Raw genomic sequence first — 24408 nt, 5'->3', positions numbered from 1 at the left:
TTTAATACATTTATTGGTCCATTCCTTTAAATTAATTGAGGTAAAGAAACAGTGTCTTTAAAAAAAATGTACACACTAATAATTATCAAGCATTACAAATAGTTTACCTCAAAGTGTTTTTATCAATACTAGTTCCATAGTAACAATGCACAGAGTATGTTTATACAGAGCTAAATGAAAAGGAACAGAAACATGCCAGCACCTGAAATCAAAGACATTTTATATCCTGTGACTTTAACAAGAAAAGCAAAACAGTGTTAAATTTGGTTGAGTGTAGGAAACAAAAACCTCTCCAATCTGTACATCATCCACTAGCTAATTCACACACAAGGACAAGTCTTCACAGCTTTCATTTTGGTTTATCCTGGTATGGGAGGGGATGTGAGGGTGACCAGAGTATGAAAAAACAAAAGTTTCTGTAATTGCTTTTACAAAAAGTCAAAAATACAGTAAACCGGTTGGGCACCTAGGCATTCATGGTGTCATGCGCAGAGCAACAAAAGGGATGAATTCCTAAAAATGTGCTGGCAGAAGTTAAATTTCATGGCAACATCGACTTGCCTCATGGCATAAACTCCCCTGAATGTTAAAGGGAGCCATGAGTGCAGGCACATAGGAAGTAGTATGAACAGGACAACATTGTCCAATCTCCACCCACAAAAAGAGATGAAATACTGCAGATCGTTCACGGTTGCATAACAAAACCCAGCATCACCTAGTTCTATGCTGTGTGGGTGACTGGCTCAAATCCTGCAATCTGTTTAGGTAGAACCTTGTCTCTATTGACCTAAGTGTCTCACTGTACCACTGAATGTAGGATTAGGGCCTTAGCTATCCAGGTCTAGGAGGACGCAAGCACGCTTGATTTTTGTATTTTTTGGTGTTATAGTGTAAGCAGGAGTTATTCAAAAGGCTACGATTTTGATAAGCACTTTCTGCCTTAACCCTAAACTAATACTGTTAATTGTGAATATTTCTATGTATCAAATACCTCCTGCCAAGACTGTAGTGTCGAGCAGGTGTTTATCAATAATGATCTATTATTCCTTCCAACCAAAATTTTTTTTAAAAAGTGACAAAAATACATTTAAAATATCAATATTTATTTAAACCTTCATATATCCCAGAAAGACCAAAATATTCTGGAGGTGCCCATTTTCACATCAGAAATGTATTTGGCAAATACTAGTAATTTTTCTCCTGAAAAAAAAAAAAAACACAAACAAAAACACGAACAAAAAAACCCCCAGTTATTTCCCTTCTTGAATGACCTTCAATTTGTTTATCGTAAAAAAAACTGGTTAAAACCAAAAAGGAAGATGACTGTCTCCCTACCTTGTAGTGTTTAAGGCAGCTGAACATCAAACGGCTTGTTAAATAAAACTCGGAATTTGTGCCCACAGCTCTGCGCACACCAACACTGGGTCAAAAGCACCATGCATTGAAGACAAAGTTTCCATTTAATAGTCTGAAGCACATTTTCTTTTAATTTTGTATCATTTCTTGAGTTTAATGGGTAAATTGGATTAAGGCCCCAATCCTGCAAACATACACAAACAGTCCCACCGAATTGAACGGAACCCTTCATATACGTAAGTATTTGCAGAACCAAGGCCGAAACAAGTATGTAAGTGTGGACAGGCTACGCAAAAGCATCACCACAAAGCTCCCTCGACACCACCACCAGTTCTACCTGTAGACCCTCCCTAGGTCAAGGCCTTCCATTTATGCCAATGTGCTGCAGTGCTTTAATGATGCAGACAAAGGTTTGCGATGGAGGCCATCAAGTTGCACTTGGCACTGAAGCCATATTTCCAGAGGTGAAAGGGCAGTGCATTAACTCATTGATGGATAAACTGCACATTCACACAACTTAAACCCTTGCTGAGCTTTTCCTAGTTTTTTCTTTCTTCTTTCCACCTCTTCTCCTCCCTCTATAACCATCACATTTTGTGATGAGTTCCTTGACGCAGTCATTTTGGTGTTAAGTATAAACATACCACAATTTACCCTCTGGTAAACTACCAGTAGTTAAGGAAAGACCTGACTGCTTTATGAAATGGAACAGACCTGGAGAACTTTCATTTTAAATGATTACTTGAGAAGGCCATCATTTTTTGTTTTCTTAAGTCTTCCAAGTTTATTGCATAAGTAAAAATCCTGATGAGAGATTATATATAGATAGATTATATATAAAAATTGGAGCTAAACAGTGCTTGCCTGGATGTGCTGGTGCCATTTCAAGAGTTACAACTTTCCAAATTGCACACCTATCAGAAGTAATGGAGAGACAGCAAGAAACTGCACATGCCTTGGATCAGTGTGCACCACAGGGCAGCTGTGAAGCAAGATTTGTTAAAAGGAAACATAAGACGCTTTAAAGCTGCAGATGGGCCCAAGCCACAGAAAGTTCAGCTCCATGGAGTGCGTATCCGCGGTTTGGGTTGATCAGAGTTTCTAACCAATATGGAGTCACTCAATTTGAGCCAGATCAATCTGTGTACACAGAAAAAAGCCCATTGGGATATACTGAAAGATGCTTAAACAACTATTAAAGGAAATAAATATAGTGAAACCAAGTTACTCTTTCAATGGATTTCTGCTCAGTATTTGTGAAGGGCTTGCTTTTCTACAGTCACAAAAATTGGTGAGACTATACACTGCCAAACTTGGGCCCTAATAGATAGCCACACATACACCATAAACTGCAAGAGCATTTTAAACCTACATTTCAAGGGGCAGGATCTGATGCAGCATGAACAGGAACAAGTCACTTGTGACAACTGAATTCAGCCCTGAAAACACTTGTCATTTTGTAAGTCAGTTGGTCTGCTCTGTGCTACTAACATGCGGCACAAAATCTTCTGTTCAGACTATGAAACAATACCTGGCTCGCCACCATTTTCACACAGTGGTTCATACTGTGAGGATTCGTTACGACAGACCCAGTCACAGGCTAGCTGTGTCTAAGAGGGAACCATCACACAATATCCTACTTGTATGACTTGCAGTTACAAGTAAGAACTCCCTTTTTCCAACACATTTCAAAAGCTTGCTTCCAATTTAAACCGTGATTTATGTTATTTAGCATAGCAGCCAGCAGTGTCGGCTTCACACTAGAGCAACATCCAACCTGCAACATGATCTAGGGCCTGTACCCTCTGATCTGTGACCCAAACTTGCAGCCCACCTATCTTCCCCCTTAAAGGGTTCCAGATACATGTGTACTTACAGTAAACCCTTCTGAGCCATTCCTAGCCATTGGCTGGTTGTCGAGGAAGGGCCATCGTTCTAATGGCTTACCCACAAAAGGCGTTTGCTTGACAACAAACAAGGCCGGAAGTCACTTCATTCACTTGATTACTAATTTAAAAATCAACTGGCTCCAGAGACTGTGCAGCAGAACGTTAATATTAAGTGTAAATATTAGGTAAAACATTAGGTGTCTGTTGCTGGACACCCCACCATCTTTGCAGTAGGTGAAATTGTTACTGTACTTAAATGCCTTAAGTGAAGCTATAAAACCTCCCCTGCTACCCACTACAATCCTTACCTGATGTTGCAATGTCCTTTGCTAACAGTACCTTGTACAATATGTATTTTCTGAGAAATGGCAAATGTACTTAAAGAACCAAGACCCTGGAACTACAAGCTGATGACTGGTCTTCAGTTTTCTAACTAAGCCTGGAGGGCAAAAGGCATGAACATGGGAACTCAGAAGAAGAAGAAGGGGGGGGGGGAAGAAATAGATTAAATTCACTCCCCTCTAAACAGAGCCCCTACATTTTTCAAATGTTCTCTTGGGGAAAAGTGCCTCTCTTTTTTTTTTTAAAATGCTCAGCAGAAATGCAGCTTAGCTGATCATTCTGAGAGAGATCAGGGCTAGAAAAAGCTGTCATTTCTCAATCCCTAATCAGTCTTTCCTGCTCATTGGGGAAGCTGAAGACAAGTTTTCTTGACCCTAGGTTTATGCTGATGTTTCAGAGCCAATTATGTTCAAAAACCTAACCAATCTGGCAGGGTAGAAATGATATGCGGAGGGGTTAAACAATTCTCTGGTTTCACCACATGAAACCTTTTGTTATCAATCATTTTCATCTGCTAAATGATATGAATTAATGACAAAAAGCATAACACTGCAAATCAGAACAACTCCTATCCCATACAACCCAGCAAATCAACTAGGCCTTCATTATCAAACCCTAATATCAAACAATTGGAGAGAGGATGAATAGACAAAGGTTTAAGGGAGAAAAAAAACAGATAGAGAATCATTTCTTACTTAAAGTCTTCCCTCCCTGTACTAACAGATTACTACTACTATACTGCAATTTCAACCAACCAACCACCCACCCACCTGAGGCAAGGTCCCTGATTTCACCAAGCAAATGTATGCTGACAAATTGGGACTGCAGGTTTAGAATCACAAAACTACATCAAATGACAATGATATGGTCAAGTAGGAAAAACTGCCTTAAACGTGACAAATGTTATGCCCAGTGATCCCCCCATGTTAATAATTTTACAGCCACAACTTTTATGTAATAGTTGTTTGAACAGAGACAATGCAGACCTGAAGAAACTTCAGGTCTATTTTATAGCATTTATTTTAACTGGGGACAATCCACAAATTAAAAGGAAATTTGCATGGTCTTTGTAAAAGGGATACAAATAAGAATTTATTTTATTTTATTTTTTAAATTAAACTTTGGCTTCCTTGCCAGAATGGTGCCAGGGATCAACGGAGCATTCCAATATCTCTGGCAGAAAATGAGGGGATATAAAAGCACAAAAGTCTCTTTGCTGACCCTAGAACCCTGAATATTACAGTTATGTTTTGCCAAAAATAATTAAATCTTGGAGCTCCTATGGGAGGAAACAAGCTGGTCAAGCAGCAAACGAAGACTTAACAGATTCAAAGTATCTGTAACCCGTCTTGGCAGTGCTCCTGCCTTTGGAAGGTACTAAAGTCACTAACAACAAAAGGCTGTGAACTGGAGAGACTGGATAAGGAAAGGAAAAGAGATTCTGCAGACTAGAAGGTTGACAAAACCTGGTAGGAAAATAGATTTATAGCTAAAAAAAGGGCAACTCTTAAGAGGACCTTTCAATGAGGATCAATAGAGACAAACATGACCACTAAGTGTACATAACAGGGAAAAGATTATTTCTCTACCACCTGCCATTGACATGTTTAAAGCAAGTTTCACACATGCACAATGATACCTGGTGTCAGTAAACACTTGACACTTTGGGGGTTTTGGCTGCTGTGAAAGAAAGAGGGAGAAAAAACCAAGAACCCATCCTTACTATGATGGGCATGTTTTAAATGCCTAAGGCCAGAGGGCGATTGAGAGGGATTCTGATCTAGCTTAGATTGTTCTGAAAACAAGTGAAAGCATGGATCAAAGAATCCTATCACAGAACTGTCTGTGCTCACTTTGGGGATAAAATGTTAACAGACTAGTGTTTGTTCCCATGACAACTTGTCAGGCTACAACATACACTCTCCCCCCGGCCCCAGGCCAGTCCTCCTTTGATCCCCAAGTCTGTCACATGTGCACTTCAGCCAATTTACATTACTTCATATCACCAAAGGTAAACAAAGGAGTATGGGATAGTCAATATGGACAGAGTGCACGCCACGCTCAGGAACCACATTTCAGGTTTGCATCATGAGCTTTCTGCAGAAGTGGCCGTATGTTCTAATCTAGGACTAGCCCAAACTCCCACACAAAGATCCAGCTCCAAAATTGCGTAATCCAGGGAGTTTACAAATTGTAGTAAGTGTCCACTTCTGGCCATTCCCTCTCCAGCAAGGAAAAAAAACCACCACCACCACCCACACAAAAGAAGAAGGGTGGGTTGGTGGGCACTGTTTCATGGGAATCAACCCTTATTTAGCAAACAAAGAGGACGGTAATAAAGATGTCATATTGGCACCTTGCAGTTTAGAGTTTTATTTTCATCTTTTTAGTATTCCACTCATTAGTTCTTCCGGAATAAAGAGGTAAAGTTTTCTTTATCAAGAAGCGACTTGATCCCTGTGTATTTCCATTACAAGCCCAAGATCACTCCACAGGCTGAAGAAAGAACCATTAATGTAACTCAAAAGATGAAACATACCGCTTTAAACACAGAGGAAAAGTCCAAATGCTTTTCAATGGGTCTGTACCAGACTGGGCATAGCTGGCACTTTTCAGGTAGCTCTCAGAGTAGTGCATCATACAGCCCCAGTAGGTTGTTTAGTGGTACTGTGCACTTGTGTAGAGAAGTCTGTGGGCTATGGAGATTCTTATTTGGTCTCTGGTTTGTCTTGTAATAGTGGTATAATTGACTCCCACGCCGTAAGGCACTGCAAACAAACAAACAAACAAACATGTATTAACAAAAAACTATTTTAAAAAAAGATTACATTACATACTCCTGATTCCTCATTCTTGTCCCACCACTCAGGCATGCACGATAAGAGGTCTCACAAAGCGTGATCCTGTTAGCCATCAGTTTAGTACCTCGAAAGACAGGAAGTTAAAAAACAGTTTTCTAAATTCCCAGACAAAAGAAGTTGCTAGGCTGGAGTTAAGGGGGGACACACTAAGAACTAAGTGACTAACTAAGAACGTTAGTCATCAAAAATCCCAAATGAGTAGAAACTTCAGAAATTCCAAAGTTAAACTGAAAGGAAGTCAGACAATATCTGGAAAGCATGAATGGGCAGAGCTACAGACAATCACCATGCTGGCTCCTTGTAGCAATGAAAGGCTCCCTAGTGCCTTTGTAAGACGTTATTTTGAGGGCAAAGACTGCTTCTAACAGCTTTAAGCAACCTACAGCAGCTAGCTGTTCGGTAAAGCTCTAAGCAGAGAGACAGACAATGGGTCTATGCCCTAGGGAAGAGGCTGGGCAGAGTGATAAAGACATAACAGAGAAACTGCTCCTACTTCCCTTCTGGCAGCTATAGGGGTTCACTGTTCAAATAAGCTTTTGCCTAGCCGAATAAATGCAGAGTATTTAGTTAGGATCCAGAGACACCTCTGGATAGGAATCCAATTATCTGGGGTTTCTTATGCAAACGAAGCATCATTATCCAGGGCAACAGCTTTCATGCAGATCTAATAGGCTTGGGTCCAGCCTTCTAAAGATATTTTGGCGTTTCTTTGTTTAACATTGCAACACTCAATAGATTTAAGATCCTAAGGCTCAATTTCCAGAGGGATTTAGGCACTTAGGAGCCTTAATCCTATTAAGGTTTGAGATGAGACTTGGGCATTGCAACATTCAGCATTGCGAAGCCGAAATACCTTTAAAAAGCTGGACCTCACTCCTCTGGCTATTAGGGGCCAGAATTTCAAGACAGCTCCATTCCCACATAGGGATCTCAAGAAGAGCCAGGGTTTTTTAAGGTGCTCAGCACCCAGTAGCTCCCACTGTGATGCCAGATTTTCAAGGTGAATCCCCAACAGGGTGCGCTCTTTAGGGGTAGGGAGGGGGAAATTTAACTCTCGACTCTGGTAAAGTTTTCAAGCCCCACGTGTGAGAGAATCTGTCTAATGAGTTAGGTACAACACAAATTCTTAGAGAGAGAAGAAAGCCAGAGAAGAGCTAGAGAATCCTTTGTAGGGAATTAGAGACACTGCATAGAAGGTGGAGGGAGAGAAAAAAAACAAAACAGAGCAAAGCCAGAAAGGGGAAGAAGGTGTAACAAAGCAGTCAGGTTAAAGTACATTTATTTTAAAAGACGCACTAAACACAAGGCTGATTGCTGGGTACTGTAGCACATTGTGAGCTTGAGCTTTGCTAGCCCCCTTCTCCACTGGTTTGGGTGAAGTGCGCGGTGGAGGACACTCTGAGCACTGCCTGGGAACCCTCAGTTTGAGGCCTATGATCCTTCACCAAGAGCCCAGCCCACAAAGCTCCTGACTGGGGGAGATACCCAGCCTCACCCATTGGCTGGGTCACACTACTTGAGCTAGAAAAAGGCACAGGAAGTTGTCCAAGCAACTAGGTGAATCCCTGGCTGGCTGCTACTGCAGACTCCTTCTACTTGCCTGACTTATTCCAGGTCGCTCCTCCTACATCCTACTCCCGGCACTCGCTCAGGCTTTGACCTGTGGCACGGCACCCGACGCTGACCCCGGTTCCAGGCTTCTGACTAACCTGACCACCCCCAATCCCTACAAACATAGGCAGATGCCACAGAACAGGGGGTGCGGCCACACAGGTAGTTTTCATTCCAGGCTTATTTTTATGGTTACTTAGACCCAAATACCCATTCAGCACACCCGTCAGCAACTCCCACTTTCAGTAGCACACCGTGCCCAAACCAGGGCATTCGAGTAGGGCCTACTCAAAACAGTGCTGGACAACAGAATCATTTTCCTTTACAGCAAACCTAGGAAATGCTATTCAAAAAAACTTCGTTCAGGCTATAGGGTTCAGCTTTCAAGTCAAGAAGTGCCAAAACTAACGTCGCCCTCCTCATGCATAGAGATTAAAATAGCATTTAAACTAACATTTAGATATTGACATACTATTATCTCATACTTTGCGTGCTCTCGTAAGGCACAACTGCTAAGATGGGCAGTGAATGAAGCAAAGAACCATGGATATTGTAAGCGCTCCTATGCGCTACAGTAATACAAATAATAAATAATGCAGAACCATAGAAATGTAGGGCTGAAAGGGACCTCAACAGGTCATCTAGTCCAGCCCCCTGTGCTGAGACAGGGCCCAATATAGCTAGACCATCCCTGACAGGTGTTAGTCTAACCTGTTCTTTAAAGCCTCTAAACACAGGGATTCCACAACATGTTCAACTATCCTTATAATAAGGAAGTTTTTCCTGATATCTAACCTAAATCTCTCTTGCTGCAGATTAAGCTGATTACTTCTTGTCCTACCTTTAAGTGGACATGGAGAACAATCGATCACCATCCTCTTTAACAACACCACTTAACATATTTGAAGACGTATGTCCTCCCTCTGTCTTTTTATCGCATGCCCAGTTGTTTTCCTTTCCTCAGGGGTCGGGTTTTCTAAACTTTTTATCATTTTTGGTGCTCTCCTCTGAATTCTCTCCTGTTGGTCATATTTTTCTTATAGCATGGCACCCAGAACCAGATACAGTACTCCAGCTTAGGCCTCAGCAGTGCCAAGCAGAGCAGGACAATTATCTCCCGTGTCTTACATATGATGTGCCTGTTAATACACCCCAGAATGACATTAGCCTTTTTTGCAGCTGCATCACATTGATGACTCGTATTCCATTTGTGATATATTATAACCCTCAGATTCTTTTCAGCAGTACTACTGCCTACCCAGTTACATAAACAGTACATCAAGTAGCCAAAAGTTAATCATGATGCACAAAGGTAAAATTAAGATTGCTATTCCCCAACCTCCATTTCCTTAACATATAATCTTCCCATAGGGCCATGTAGCATACTTGGCTCTTCCTCCAGGGACTCAGTGAAAGTCGGAAGCAGGAGGGGGGCACAGGCTCCTTCCTTACTCCAGTAAGCTCAATGGTAAGTATTTGCAGAACCAAGTTAACCTGGAGGCAGGGGTGGCACCTGATGCGAAGTCCGCGCACTGAGCACTAGGTTCTTTACTGCAATGCAGGGCTTGCAATTTTTGAAAGCCACTCCTGACTAAGTCACTCAAAGGGAGTATTTGTATGAGACCATCCGGTGCGGCTGCAGCTCAGGGCAGTACCTTCTCATAGTACTGGATGTTTTTATCTGCCATTCCCATAAGCAGCTGCCTAAAATCTTGGCGCTTGTTGTTCTGCCATCTCTCCATGTCGGCTTTCAGGTCAGCATTGAAGCATTCCACTCGGTCCTGACATTTTTCAACATCTGCTGGTACCTGAAGCGAGAAGCAGATTTTTCAGCAAGATAATGGCTAGTTGGAATAATGGTCCCCCTCCCACCCGATCATGTGTCCCCCCTCATTTAAAAGAAATGCTAATTATCCAGACCATGCTAAATAGGTCAAAAATTATGAACGAAAATATATTAGTCACTTCATCCTTTCACTTCCTTACCTTTGACCTCACACACACACACGACATTTTTAAAAAGAAAGGGAGTACTTGTGGCACCTTAGAGACTAACCAATTTATTTGAGCATGAGCTTTCGTGAGCTACAGCTCACTTCATCGGATGCAACATTTTTAGTTACTGAAAAGAGCAGAAGAAAAAAGCAACAGGTAAAATGGCTGCAACAGGTCGAGCCAAATCCTCACCTGCACCCAAATTTACTCTATCCAGAGTAGTTAAGGAAACTGTAGGTTGCTTTGCATATCTCCACACTCCCCAAGCTTTAGTGGGAGCAAGGCACAAAGATAGTCCAAGGGAAGCTAGTCAAGCTACAGTGAGTGGAAAGTTGGTCTTGTGGTTTAAGCATGAGACTAGAATGCTGGACATCTGGCTTCAATTTCTGGCTCTGCCCCAGACTGACTGTGGCCTTTGGCAAGACTGTCCCTCAGCTCCACATTTGGGCAATGGGGATAGTGCTTTCTTTCCTCTACCCTTGCTCTTGACTTTTTGACTGTACGATCTTTGGGGCAGGAACGGTCTCTGTGCCGCACAAAGGACAAAGGGCAGAGATTGGGCCCCTGCAAGCACTAGTGTACACAGCATCAATAGAAAGCAAGTTTAGGGGAATTTGTCACAAGTAAAACAAACAGCACTTAAGCCTCATGAGAAAAATTCCTTCAAAAAAAGAGATCAACCTCCTTATTTCTCGGCAATGTTAGCTCTCTACATAGGGTAAGCCACCCCCTTGATTTTCCATGTCTGATACCGCCATACAAAATCTGAAGCTCTCCCTCTCTCAAAAAAGGATTGTCTGTTTAAATATTCCTTTTAATACCCTGAGGCGACACATACTGAATGTAGCTCTATATAAATAGTCCAGTTGTACGGTATTCCTGCCTATACCCATAAACAGCAACAAAGAATCCTGGGTACATACAGTCTGCTTAGTGACCAGTGGATTAAGAGGTACAATCTACAGGATATGTGGTCATTACAAGTAGGCTGCTCTATAGAATATCCACTGTGCAGTTACGAAGGCAGAAGTCTGAGGGCCAGACAAGGCACAAGTCTGGAACAAACCGTACATATAAGACTGAGGGTAGGTCTACACTACAGAATTATTTTGGTATACCTACATCACTCAGGTGTGTGAAAAATCTACACCCTTGAGCGCCGGTGTAGACAGAGCTGTGTCGATGGGAGAGTCTCTCCTGCTGACATAGCTACTGCCTCTAGTGGATGTGGATTAACTACGCCAGTGGAAGTGTGGTGCAGCTGTGCCAATGCAGCATTTTAAGTGTAAATGGGATGTAACTGAAGACCTTAACATTCCAGGTTCCACAATCTGCATTAAGGTCCACTGATCACAGGAACAGCAGATGGACTGTTTCGCACTAAAAACGGGCATAAATTATATTGGAAATTCTTTGCATCATGAACTGCAGTGACTTGTGTACACACCACTCCCAACAAAACTGCTTTGCATGCAGATATGAAGATGGCATATAACCAGAAAAGCCAGCTACAGCAATAGGCACATTAGAATTACTTAGGGCAGCTAGATAGAAATACCTCCTAACTTCTGAATCACTCCAGCAACTGGCAGAACAAGGGGGAAAAAGGTACAGTTTTCAGAGGTGATGGAAACTCCCAGTGAAGTCAAATGGAGATGTGGGTACTCAGCTCCTCTGAAGAACAGTCTCTCGTCAACCTGACCACTAGGCACTAGCCAACTAAGAGAGAGACAAAGGTTGGAATTCTCAGAAGTACTCATTGCTGGGCTAACTCTGTTCTCTGCAGGCAATGGGAATCTTACCACTGACTTCAGTGACAGCCCTTAACCGAACACTGGGCACTTCTGCAGAGCCCACCTGAAGGTGTGTAGTATAAGCCAAGACCATTCCAGAGTAGAATATTCAGGATACCAAAATGGAAATATTGTGCCAACAATGAGGCTTATATTTTGGTCCCTGCAGGAAGTTACGCTTCTATTTTAGGAGGTTCACATCTGTCAGCTTCCTCCAAACTTATATTGCCAGGATTATACTGGAGTTTGAGCCTCAAGGGAGAGTCATGCTCCCTTCTGAGCCAGAAGACAGAACTGCAAGGAAAGGGAAACTTAATTCTGCAGCAGCTCAGCTGAATTCCAATGGCTCAGTTTTATTGTTAAAATAGGTCTACCTTTTATAGATGAATGTAAAAGCCACTTAGTAATCATGATTTTAATATCAAGTAATACTTTACTTTAAAAATCTACCACCAATGGCCTTGTCTATGTACGGATTTGACTACATTCATTTGAAAAAGCAGGGTGGATAAAAATCAATGATTTAAAAAAAAAATTGGATTTTAATTTAAATTTGTTTTTTGGATAAAATGCTTTTGGAGGAAAAAACCTATCTAAAGATAAAGATACATTATAGCTCAAAGATATCTCATCATGGAATAGGGATTATAAATTCTAATTCTAAAGTATGAGACAATATAGTCAAACGTTTAAGAAAAATTTTGTAAATGAGTTCCAATAGTTCACAGATTAGGGATCCAGTCTTATGGGGTTCCACAGGCTTCTGTATAGACTATTTAGATTAATCTTTCTATCTACCCAATGGGACTCAGTGCTCAGTCTAGAAGATACCACCAGAGACACTTAGATTTGCAGTTCTCAAACTGGATTTGGGTCTCCAGAGGTAACATGCTTGTTAACAGCAAAAATGTTTTAAAATAAATAATATATAGAGGTGAGATAACAGACCGCAACCCTATTGTCCCTCTGCAAATTTGTGTAGAGTAAATCCCTCACCTCTCTCTAAAAGCGCAAAGTTTCAAAAAGTTCAGTGAATAGAAAATTGTTTGGGGCGGAATAAATCTGGACAAGGAGAAGTCTGGAAATAAGTGTGAGATAAATGTGAGACAAATGAAATATGCTTGTTTTGTTAAAATATACGTTTGCTGTTGAAGAAAAAAATCCAGAATATATAACATTGTTGTTTTAGTTAAATAAAACAATTTCAATGTCTGTCTGGTGATGTTCTCCTCCTAATACAGCATGACAAGAAAATCCTCTAAATATTAATGATTAACCTGCTGAATTGGAGATAGATATTTATGAAGTCATTTGGAGGCGAACTGCTTCAATTACCTTTGGTAAGTGAAATAACCAAACCATCATTCATTTTCTGATACAGCTGTAAAACGAATCTGAAAAGTTTTCCAAATAAATCACTGTTTAAAAATGTATAGTGTCCCTTCTAAAAATGAAACCTACATCTATCTCTGAGTTGTGAAGAATATGTATTAATTTTATAATAACCAACAAGAATGCACTTTTATGTAGAAACATATGATTAAATAGAGCCTTCCTGACTAGTGATTTAAACCATGATTTAAATCAAATCCACCCTGTGAAAAAAACAGGTTTACTTAAGCCAAGGCAAGCTCCTATGTAGAGAAGGTCCAGGAAATTATTTCTGAATCCAACTCCTGCTCCAAGTTTGAGTTCTTTGTACATGTTTAAATATTTGATAAGGAAAATGAGTTTATCATCTGTGTGGAATGTCTAACCCACCCTACAATCAAGTAGTGCTGTATTTTGATAAGCACAGAGCAAGAAAGCACAGTATCTATGTCTGCCCTGTAAGTGTTTATTTTCTAGCCCTCATTTACATTCTAAGTAGTAAAGGAGACATTGCACTTTCTGTTACTTCAAAATGTAAGTCACCTGTTTGAACCCCTCTGGAAGATTACAAGGAAGGCTTTCCTTATCGGCATTCACTGAGCCTGCATACGCTAGTTATTGTGAGGTAGTGCTGGCAGAATGCTTGCCTGCGGACAGAGCTGAGATTAGAACTCCAGGAGTTTCCCAATCTTGTGCTTAGACCACATCTGACAGTGATGTCCCCCTCCGGCCTTGGGCAGATCACAGCCCATTTCAGCTTCCCCTTCTGGGGGGGGTGGGGGGGGTAGAAAGAATACTTTGCTGAGGGCTTGTCTACACCACACAGCTTTTAGTGACAAGGCTGTGTCGATACAGCCTTGTCACTAAAAGTCAGCGTGTGTAAAAACGCTCTGTCAGTACTTTTGCAGACAAAATACTTCCAGGCCCGCGAGCGGTATTAGAGTGCTCCTGCCGACAAAGCTGCATTCACGCTGCCACTTGCGTCGGCAAAACTTTTGTCTTTAGCGGGGGAAGGGGGGGAGCTTTTAAGTACCCATGAAAGAAAGTTTTGTTGACAGCTTCGCTGTGTAGACATACCGTGAGTAATGCTCACAAGTCCCCTGAGATGTAGCTCTTTCAACACGCTTCAGGAGCACTTTTACAATTCCCTGTAACTGGTTCTCAGCCTTTTCCATACCCCAAGGCTACCTGGCCCATTTAGCAATGTAGGAAAGGTAGGGTAGTTGCAAGCCCATTACACTTGTTGGCACCCCTTATGTTGAGAACCCACATCAGATTCAGTCACTCTCTGGAGAGAAGCATTCAGACCAAGCCAGTGCTGGCCAGTGAAATATTCTGCCAGAGCAGAGCCATGTCAGCAAGGAGATCTCATGTGTTCTGAGCTCAGGCATGGGATTCAGAACTTTGCTACATGAAAGCCACACTTGAATTTGGAAGAGGAACTGTTGATGCAGAGTGTCTATTTCATCATATGAAATAGGCCCTGGGCATACCACCTGGCTATCTTTGCTGAAGTGCTGAACTTCTACAGCCTCGAATATGGTTTTCAGTCCCCACTAGTATCCTCTTTGCTGCTGAAGTTTCCCAGTAATTTTAACAATTGGCTTGGGATGCAATAGACTGGATTATATAATCACAAGGCTACTATTTTCTGGTCATATTTGCATGGCTGGTGCCAAAGCCTAACCCAGGGCCAATCCAACCCAGCTGCTAGAAGAGATTGCTGGAAAGCTTTGAAGAGATTCCTCCACCTGCCAGTATACAGAAAAACAAAGTACTCATGTATGGATCCTCCTCACTCTGAAACAAAATTTAAGAGTTAGGCAAAAAGCACATCTGTAATTTCATCCAGTTGTGTTGAGAAATATCCGCTCTCCTGAATTGTTCTAGACACTTGCTCCTAAACTTCTGCAGCAACATCAAGAATTTGTTCGCAGACTGCATCACTGGAGATGGGAACTGCTTTGACTTGACTGGGCAGATCTCAGCACAACATTTAAGACAGCACAATCACAGTCTCCCCAGTTATATGTGGCTTGTCAGCTTTCCCTGTTCATTCACAGAGATAGCAAGTCTGACTCTTGCAGGACTTGCATGATTATAGTGTTGCCATTTAATAAACGAGGCTTCTGATTTTGTCAACCCACACGTTTTTGGGAGAATTCAGTGGATTTCTTTTGTAACAATAAATGCTTGCTCCCCAAATGGCTCAGTGCTTCTCTCTTTTAGTGGCCATACACAAATTCCAGAATTCTTTGCCAGCTACTGAGACAATGCCTTGGAGAGATCACAATAGCTAACAAGCATTTTGATGCATGCATGGGTCTGAGCCCACCAGAGGGACAGACGCACTGAAGAGGGAAGAGGAGGCGTGGAGGACACCAGCCTGCTGCCTAGTGTCAGGGGGCTTATTCCTTCACCCACTTACTTCCCTGGTCCTTCTCGCATGAACAGAGAGCAACAATACCCGAAGTCCAAAGGTGCAAACAATTCGATGTTTATTGGGGTGAACTTCCAGCAAGCATGATTCCAGTTTCCTTCCTTAGTGTCCCCCTTCCCAGCTCGGACACCACAGAGCCTTACCTCCATTCCCTGTTCCCATCTCCCCCTTTAGCAAAACATGATTCCAATTTCCTTACCCCCATTCCCTGTTCCCATCTCCCCTCCCCACACCCCCCCCTTAAAGTTAACCTGTCCCCCTTATTTTCAGGCTTGACTTGTTTTTTCACCTCCCTTTCCTGGAGGGCCATAATCTGAGTCTTCTAGTAGCTTGTTTGCTGATCTGATGTATTCATTATTTGCAGGTCCTTTGTGCCCATCAGCTAGGTAATTTGCATTTACACAGAGACTTACTAGCTTGCTTTTGGATCCAAAGCTGTTAGCAGCTCAGACATGGTCTTAAAAGGGAAACATTTTACTTCCACTAGAGTTCTGATTACTTTCCACTTTCATCTCCTGCTCCAAAACACACAGAGATCTGAAAAAGAAAGCACAACCTATTGTGGCGCCTTTTGGAGCCCTAATAGGATTTTAATTAAGTACCATGTTTTATTTGCATTTCTTTTACCCCTTCTCCAATATACACTGCACACATCCTGGGAAAATGCAAATTCCTTCCATATAGTTTAACCTCCATAACATTATATTAGCCATATTAATCTTACACAAGGTGTAACTGCCTCCCCCATGCCCAGAGTTTTCATGCACACCCACCAAAGCAACAATCTGATCCCACAGAGCCACCCCAAGGCTCAGTGTTCCCATCATTGAACTGGAATCATGCTTGCTGGAAGTTCACCCCAATAAACAACGAATTGTTTGCACCTTTGGACTTCAGGTATTGTTGCTCTCTGTTCATGCGAGAAGGACCAGGGAAGTAAGTGGGTGAAAGAATAAGCCCCCTAACACCTAGCTCCATGAACAGTGCAGGGAGCATACCGTGAAATCCAGTTAACACCCCTTGAGGGAAGGGCAAGATGCAGCTGTAGGCAGGTCTAAGACAGACAAGACAATATTGACCAAATTTCAAGGCATACTAGAAAAAAATGTCACACTCCATTGACACAGAATGGACATTGCTGTGACTTACAATTAGCGCCTCTTGGATCTTTTGTTTCAGGCTGCCCACGGATTCAGGCAGGGATCTCTGAAACTGTAAGGGCTACATATGCATTTTCCCCCCCAAATGAAAGGGAGAAATAGGGAGGTTTGTCAAAAAGCCACTAAAACACCTGTTGGTGAGCCTACCACCAATCCCTTTCTCTAAGGGTTCTTGCAACCCAGAGGTTCAGAATCCCTGTCCCATAACAAATCCCTGGTTGCGAGGACACACCGATGGTCACCAGCTAAGCCACGCGCACTCTACATCAGGGATCACAGCCACAACCTCTATGAATCATAGAATAGCAGGGTTGGAAGGGACCTCAGGAGGTCATCTAGTCCAACCCCCTGCTCAAAGCAGGACCAATCCGCAACTAAATCATCCCAGCCAGGGCACTGTCAAGCCTGACCTTAAAAACCTCAAAGGAAGGAGATTCCACCACCTCCCTAGGTAATGCATTCCAGTGCTTCACCACCCTCCTGGTGAAATAGTTTTTCCTAATACCCAACCTAAACCTCCCCCACTGCAACTTGAGACCCTTACTCCTTGTTCTGTCATCTGGTACCACTGAGAACAGCCTAGCTCTATCCTCTTTGAAACCCCCTTTCAGGTAGTTGAAAGCAGCTATCAAATCCCCCCTCATTCTTCTCTTCTGCAGACTAAATAATCCCAGTTCCCTCAACCTCTCCTCATAAGTCATGAGTTCCAGTCTCCTAATAATTTTTGTTGCTCTCCACTGGACGCTTTCCAATTTTTCCACATCCTTCTTGTAGTGTGGGGCCCAAAACTGGACACAGTACTCCAGATGAGGCCTCACCAATGTCGAATAGAGGGGAATGATCACGTCCCTCGAACTGCTGGCAATGCCCATACTTATACGGCCCAAAATGCTGTTAGCCTTCTTGGCAACAAGGGCATACTGTTGACTCATATCCAGCTTCTCGTCCACTGTAACCCCTAGGTCCTTTTCTGCAGAACTGCAGCCTAGCCATTCGGTACCTAGTCTGTAGCGGTGCATGGGATTCTTCTGTCCTAAGTACAGGACTCCGCAGTTGTCCTTGTTGAACCTCATCAGATTTCTTTTGGCCCAATCCTCTAATTTGTCTAGGCCCCTCTGTATCCTATCCTTACCCTCCAGCGTATCTACCACTCCTCCCAATTTAGTATCATTTGCAAACTTGCTGAGGGTGCAATCCACACCATCCTCCAGATCATTAAGTGAAGTTATTGAACAAAACTGGCCCCAGGACCGACCCTTGGGGCACTCCACTTGATACCGGCTGCCAACTAGACATGGAGCCATTGATCACTACCCATTGAGCCCGACGATCTAGCCAACTTTCTATCCACCTTATAGTCCATTCATCCAGCCCATATTTCTTTAACTTGCTGACAAGAATACTGTGGAAGACCATATTAAAAGCTTTGCTAAAGTCAAGGAACAACATGCCCACTGCTTTCCCCTCATCCACAGAGCCAGGTATCTTGTCATAGAAGGTAATTAGATTAGTCAGGCATGATTTGCCCTTGGCGAATCCATGCTGACTGTTCCTGATCACTTTCTTCTCCCCTAAGTGCTTCAAAAAAGATTCCTTGAAGACCTGCTCCATGACTGAGATGAGGCTGACTGGCCTGTAGTTCCCTGGATCCTCCTCCTTCCCTTTTTTAAAGATGGGCACTACATTAGACTTTTTCGAGTCGTCCAGGACCTCCTCCGATCGCCATGAGCTTTCAAAGATAATGGCCAATGGCTCTGCAATCGTATCCGCCAACTCCTTTAGCACTCTCGGATGCAGCGCATCCGGCCCCATGGACTTGTGCTCGTCCAGCTTTTCTAAATAGTCCCGAACCACTTCTTTCTCCACAGAGGGCTGGTCACCTCCTCCCCATGCTGTGCTGCCCAGTGCAGTAGTCTGGGAGCTGACCTTGTTCGTGAAGACAGAGGCAAAAAAAGTATTGAGTACATTAGCTTTTTCCACATCCTCTGTCACTAGATTGCCTCCCTCATTCAGTAAGGGGCCTACACTTTCCTTGACTTCCTTCTTGATGCTAACATACCTGAAGAAATCCTTCTTGTTACTCTTAACATCTCTTGCTAGCTGCAACTCCAAGTGTTATTTGGCCTTCCTGATTTCACTCCTGCATGCCTGACCAATATTTTTATACTCCTCCCTGGTCATTTGTCCAATCTTCCACTTCTTGTATGGGCTGACCGAAAAGCTGTTCTCCATTAACTGTAGGGTAGTATTAGAGATTATGGATGGGGGTGAGATAAGTGGACCAGCGTGTAATTTTTCAGAAGCACCTAAGTGACTTAAGTGCACTAGCCCCACCTGAAAGTCTATGGGACTTAGGTGCTTTACACACACACACAAATGAAGTTCTGGCCCCACTGAAGTCAACTTCTGTTTATTTCAGTGGGATCAAGGTTTTACTCTTGGTTTCAGAGATGGCGAACACCTGCAGCTCCTGTTGAAGTCAACGGGAGCTGAGGTGCTTAGTCTGGAAGACAGGCTCCATCTCGGGAAGGCCAGTCAAGAAGGGTGAGTACCCAGTAGACGACAGTAACTCGAACATACAGCTAGTGCAGGCAAAAACCACAAAAAAGTGTTCTGAATTTGTGAACGTAACAGAATAAAACTGGGTCCAATTTCAGGCTTAAATTACAACATGTCCTTTTAAGGCCCCTGAATATTTTAACCGACTGCAAGGAAGCCAACTGACAAAGCTGTAAATTAATTTTTACATGCGTATGATTCCGGTAATCTTGTTCTAATTAAAGATCGGAGTAGAGGCTTAAGTATTTTAAATTTTCATTAACCTAAAAATGAGGAAAAAATCAACCAACTATTGATTTAAGCCTTTTAATTCTGGCAGCAGCGATACCATCATGGGAAAAGAAGAAATGTGCTGCTGAGACAAACTTTGACATTAAGTACATGTGGAATGAGGAAAGTAGAAGCCTGTATCCAGTTGAGACTGATCAAAAATACAGTTGATATTCTTCATTACAAAGTCATGATTTAAGCACTAATGGAGGTTGTATGAATAAATCCCCACCCCACATATGCAGTATAACCTTAGGACTTTAGGATTTCTGCTGTAGAATCTGTACCATGTCTAGAATTCTATTTATGCAGCAATGGACAAGGACGATTTTGTATAGCTCTCTACAGTGCACTTCATGAATGTGCAATGAATTTGGTAGCAGGTTTAGTCCTTAAGAGCCAGAAAAAAATCAGAATTAAGGCTAAAAATCTCATGCGCATATGATCACTGATTAGGGACTAACCCATTGCGAGCAACTCAAGGATGGGAATTTGCATTTCCTTCTTATGGGTTTACTTTAACGATGTGCAATTCAGTTTACATTGCCAACAACATGTGAAATACTTCAAGTCTGCCTTTCTGAATTCAGCCAGAAGTTCTGTATAATCAGACTATTTACTGTTCCCATAGATTCATTGTGCCTCTAAGCTTTGGGACAATGAGCCAGATGCCACAATTGGTGCTCAGTGCTCACTGAGTCCCTTTAGTTAAGGGTGCGTTTATTATTTTACTTTTGCTACATTAGTAATTGAGATTTCAATACGTACAATGTTTCTAATACAGAATTCCAGGGCCAAGTTAGGAGAGAAATGGGAATGAGAGGGGTCCTTCTATATCTGAAACTGCTGAAGGCAAAACACTGCAGAGATCGCAAATGGACTCTCACACCAAATACAAAAGCAAATAAAATTATATTGGATACATATGATGACTATCTGAAGTTAAGCAAAGTATATCCTGATTTAGTATCTGCTGGCTTAAACACAAGAATTTTAATCACAGAATCTGATTTAATACATGCACACTTGTTCAGCCTAAATAATTAAAAAGAGACTGTATCAAGACAAACTGCTGTTAGAATTTGGACATGACTCAAGAGTCTGTTGGGAATCAGGTCAGGTTATGAAGTACAGCAAATCCTAAAATGCCCTCCAGTGGTTAAGAAGAGGGAAAATGTTTCTTGGATCCTTCTCAATCATTGCAACCAACAGCAAATAAACTTCTGCTAGACCACCAGATAGATTTTTGACAGAACTATCTTGTTGACATATTAACGTCAACAGATTCCAAAATAAACGGAACAGTACAACTGCAGTGTGGGGTAACAAAAGTCCAACTCATTGCAAATTCCAGTTCTTCTGGCCTGTTTGTTTGGTTTCTACATTCCATTAGACCATGCAAACAACTAAAAAACATTCAGTGAAAGCAAGACAAAGCCAGAGATCAAATGATAACCTTACCCAGTATAGCAGCGATTGCTATTCAGCTTTTTCATTTTAAGTTGTTTCAAAGGTTTAGAAGACTTAACTATTTTAAAAAAAACTTCCAGCCTGTCCCAGGTTCTAGGCAGCAGCAGTGGTAGCATTGTTTGAACAAAAATATGTCATGATGCCCATTGGCTCAGCTCTATTTGAGTGGTTAAGGAAACAACCAGGACGATCTCATTGTGTTGGAAGGCTTTTGCATATGTCTAGCTGGAAAGTTGTTGTTGAAGTTAAATTTGCAAGCGGGCACCATTTAAAGGGAAGCAAACTTTGCTGCTATTTTGGAAAACCTGAAAGGGCCAAGATGATGAAAATAGCTACTGAAAATGTAGAACGTTGTTGCATTAAAAACTCTTCAGCAGTGAATCTCTCAAATACTACAGCATAAGTGGAAGTGGCTGTTTTTCTACCGAAGGACACATTTGTGTCCAATGTAAATTAAGAACTGTGTGTGTTAAAGACGCAACTCTATGGGCCCTCCATCCACTAAATGGGCTGCAAACCCTAGGCACAGTGGGGAGCACTGATGTTGGAGGAAGCCACGTTGAATCAGTGTTTCCCAGCCAAGTGCCAATAAGATCCTTCAATTAAAATTTAAAATAGTGAGGGATAATCATTATGCAAAGCTCTTAACTCAAGCTCCCCATTTAAGTATCTTCAGTTTCTGCTCCTCAAGATTCAGAGGCAGACAGAGACCGCAGGAGAAGATTGAGGGTCGAAAAGTCGAAGTGTGAGCAGATTGGGAAGGAGAGATTAAGTGTATTATGCTCATGATGGACGTTGCTGCCATAATTCACAAAATGCAACTTGAGGCGTTACGTTACCATACAGCAATGCTATGCAGACCATGCCAAGTTGCTGCATGGTCTCAACGCAAAACCCAACTAAGACTGATTACTATTTGGAGTTAATGTACCTGCTTGTTATGTGTGCATCTCTTTCCACCTTTAGGTATCTGTACGTGTAGCAACTAGGTAAATCAACACCAAATAGTAGCTAATCTTGGTTGGGTTTTAAATTGAGACCAGGAAGCAACTTCTCCTGAAGGTGGCAACGGATGCACCTCACTAACATAAGAAAGATCATTTGTTCTTAAAGGGCCTGATCTGAAGTCCACTGAAATCAACGGGAGTCTTTCCATTGGCTTCAGATCAGGCCTACAGCAGCTGCTAGCTTACTCTTACTCCTTTCTACACTGAATTTGGCTGTTGACGCATTCTCCTTGGCTCGCCTCCTAAAGCCAGCTTGCAGCTACATGACAAGACATTGCTCTGCTTTGCACTGCTGTTTTTCAGAAGGCACGAGATTGAACACAGATCTAGAAACAAAAATTATCTCAATTTCTCCAGAGTTTTCAGTTGAGAGAAGCTGAATGACAAATATGCCACTTGTTTCGTGAAGTGGTTTCAAATGCTAACCTTGGGGCGCTCCTCCTTTTTCAAGGCCACAGCTTCCAATTTTGCTTCATACTCTGCTTGAACTTGGTCTCTTTTCTTTAGCACGTTCTAGGAAAGAGAAAAAAACCAAAAAACATAAGACTGAAAATGTACAAAATCTTGACTCCCCCTTCCTGCTCACCCCACAAGAGTTGCAGCCTGGATTCAACAACTGAAGTGCCACTGAAGTCACAGGTCTGCCTTTCAGAGGCCACTCCTGTTTTACAGGCATCTATGAAGAGGCTTTTGAATAAAAATAAAAAAGCACTCCAGGCTGAATGTTTTAGCCTGTGAGCAGATGCCAGATGACATTTGTAGCTGTTTGCTTAGAGACAAAGTCAAAACTCCCAGCTTTGCAAATGACTTGCATTGTGACCTTTGGCAAGTCACTTATCTTCTCCTGAAGATGAAAACGATGAATAAAAGGATAAACATTAACACTGAATGGGGTTGAGAGGGTTAGTTTGTAAAGCTTTCCAATATGCCCAAGCAACAAGGGAAGGAATGAGTTGGCAAGCAACATTGTTCCTAAAGTGATGTACTTCTACCACAGCCCGCCCACTCAGCTTTCTGCAAAATCCTTTTGAAATGAATTTCCATGCTGAGTCTCAGACCAAAGGTCAATTTTGGATAAAGTCCTCTCCCTTGTTTTTGCACTATGTGATGGTGAAAAAGGTTCCCATTTTTGTACATGAAACATTCAATTTTTGAGTTATTAAAGTTCATGATTTCTAGCTGACTGGCCCTCACTGAATAAGGATCTCCAGATATATTGATAAAGCTAGAAGACAGCTAATTTTACTTTACAACCATGTACAAGATATCTAGGAAGTATAGTTACAATATTAACAGGACTAGGGAGTAACCAAATTATGTAATAGACGTTTGTCATAGAGTAGTAATTGTGTCTTTGCCTATGGTAGCTATTCCCTACCCGCGCTGAGTTTACAGCATAACTAGTAATACTATATTAAAATGGGACATCCATACTGGGCAATGACTTATACAAGTTTTTGCTCGAGAGGGGAGTAACTGATGCCCTCTGGGAGACTTGCTCTCCAGAACAAAAATAAGGAAGAAGAATCTGACCCATATAGGGGATGACTAAGGAGCTTAGTCAAGTGGGCTGGTACCTAGCTGGTGTTTCCAAGGGCCATTCAATTGCCAGGCACAGCTACACCAGCGTGGAAGAGGTCAGAGTTTGGGCAGCCAGTTTGACCAAGGTTCTCCCTGCTTACCTATCAAATAGAATTTTTAAAAAAACAGCAACAGCTGTTTAACTCAAAGACAATAAGTGAAAATACTTATGAAAATAACCACACGCATCTATTCATCATCATACTCCCCTCTCCACTTCCACCTACACCACATGCCAAGGGAAGAGTCACCATTTCAATATCAAAAAGGCCATGTTTTTCAGTTATGCATGAAGAATCAACCAATATTACCAGAGTCTGGTTTTATCAGTTTTAAGTACAGCGGAGGAGGATGTGTGTTTTTCCTAAAGACTAACGTCTCAGTACTGTAACCTCCAGGACTATAATTTTTTTAAAATGCCAAGCATGTATTCAAAGGTGAGCATGACAAAGGAAGACAATATCCCTACTCCAGAGAGGATACTACACAATCTCCCCCAAGACACAGGGGGCAATAAAGGAGAGAATGTACAAAACATCAATGTGCGTGTGGCAACGCTTTAGTTCCAGTTTCTGAAGTTAAGCATGTTATTGGCTACATTTGCCTGCAGCAAAATGTGACATCAGTTCTCAATATGAGACTAGGTGGAATTTTTCCCTGCAGTTGTTTCAGATTTTTAGTGCACCAAAAGCATGACTGGTAT

At 42.1% G+C, this 24408-nt stretch overlaps 1 protein-coding gene across 1 annotated transcript in view; it reads right to left on the bottom strand.

Moving 5' to 3' along the window:
- The window catches only part of SNX30 (sorting nexin family member 30), a 67650-nt gene continuing 43242 nt past the window's right edge, over window positions 1-24408 (bottom strand). Inside the window, exons 7-9 of the mRNA XM_074953528.1 lie at window positions 22551-22637; window positions 9715-9867; window positions 1-6355 (exon numbers count right to left, since the gene is read on the bottom strand). Of these exons, the coding sequence (XP_074809629.1) occupies window positions 6296-6355; window positions 9715-9867; window positions 22551-22637 (300 nt within the window). The 3' untranslated portion in view covers window positions 1-6295. The remainder of the gene's footprint in view (window positions 6356-9714; window positions 9868-22550; window positions 22638-24408) is intronic.

The sequence above is a fragment of the Natator depressus genome, chromosome 5 (genome assembly GCF_965152275.1).
Source record: "Natator depressus isolate rNatDep1 chromosome 5, rNatDep2.hap1, whole genome shotgun sequence".
NCBI classification, from domain to species: Eukaryota; Metazoa; Chordata; order Testudines; family Cheloniidae; genus Natator; species Natator depressus.
The sequence above is the reverse complement of the archived record's forward strand: the minus strand, read 5'-3'. Positions and strand labels throughout refer to the sequence as shown.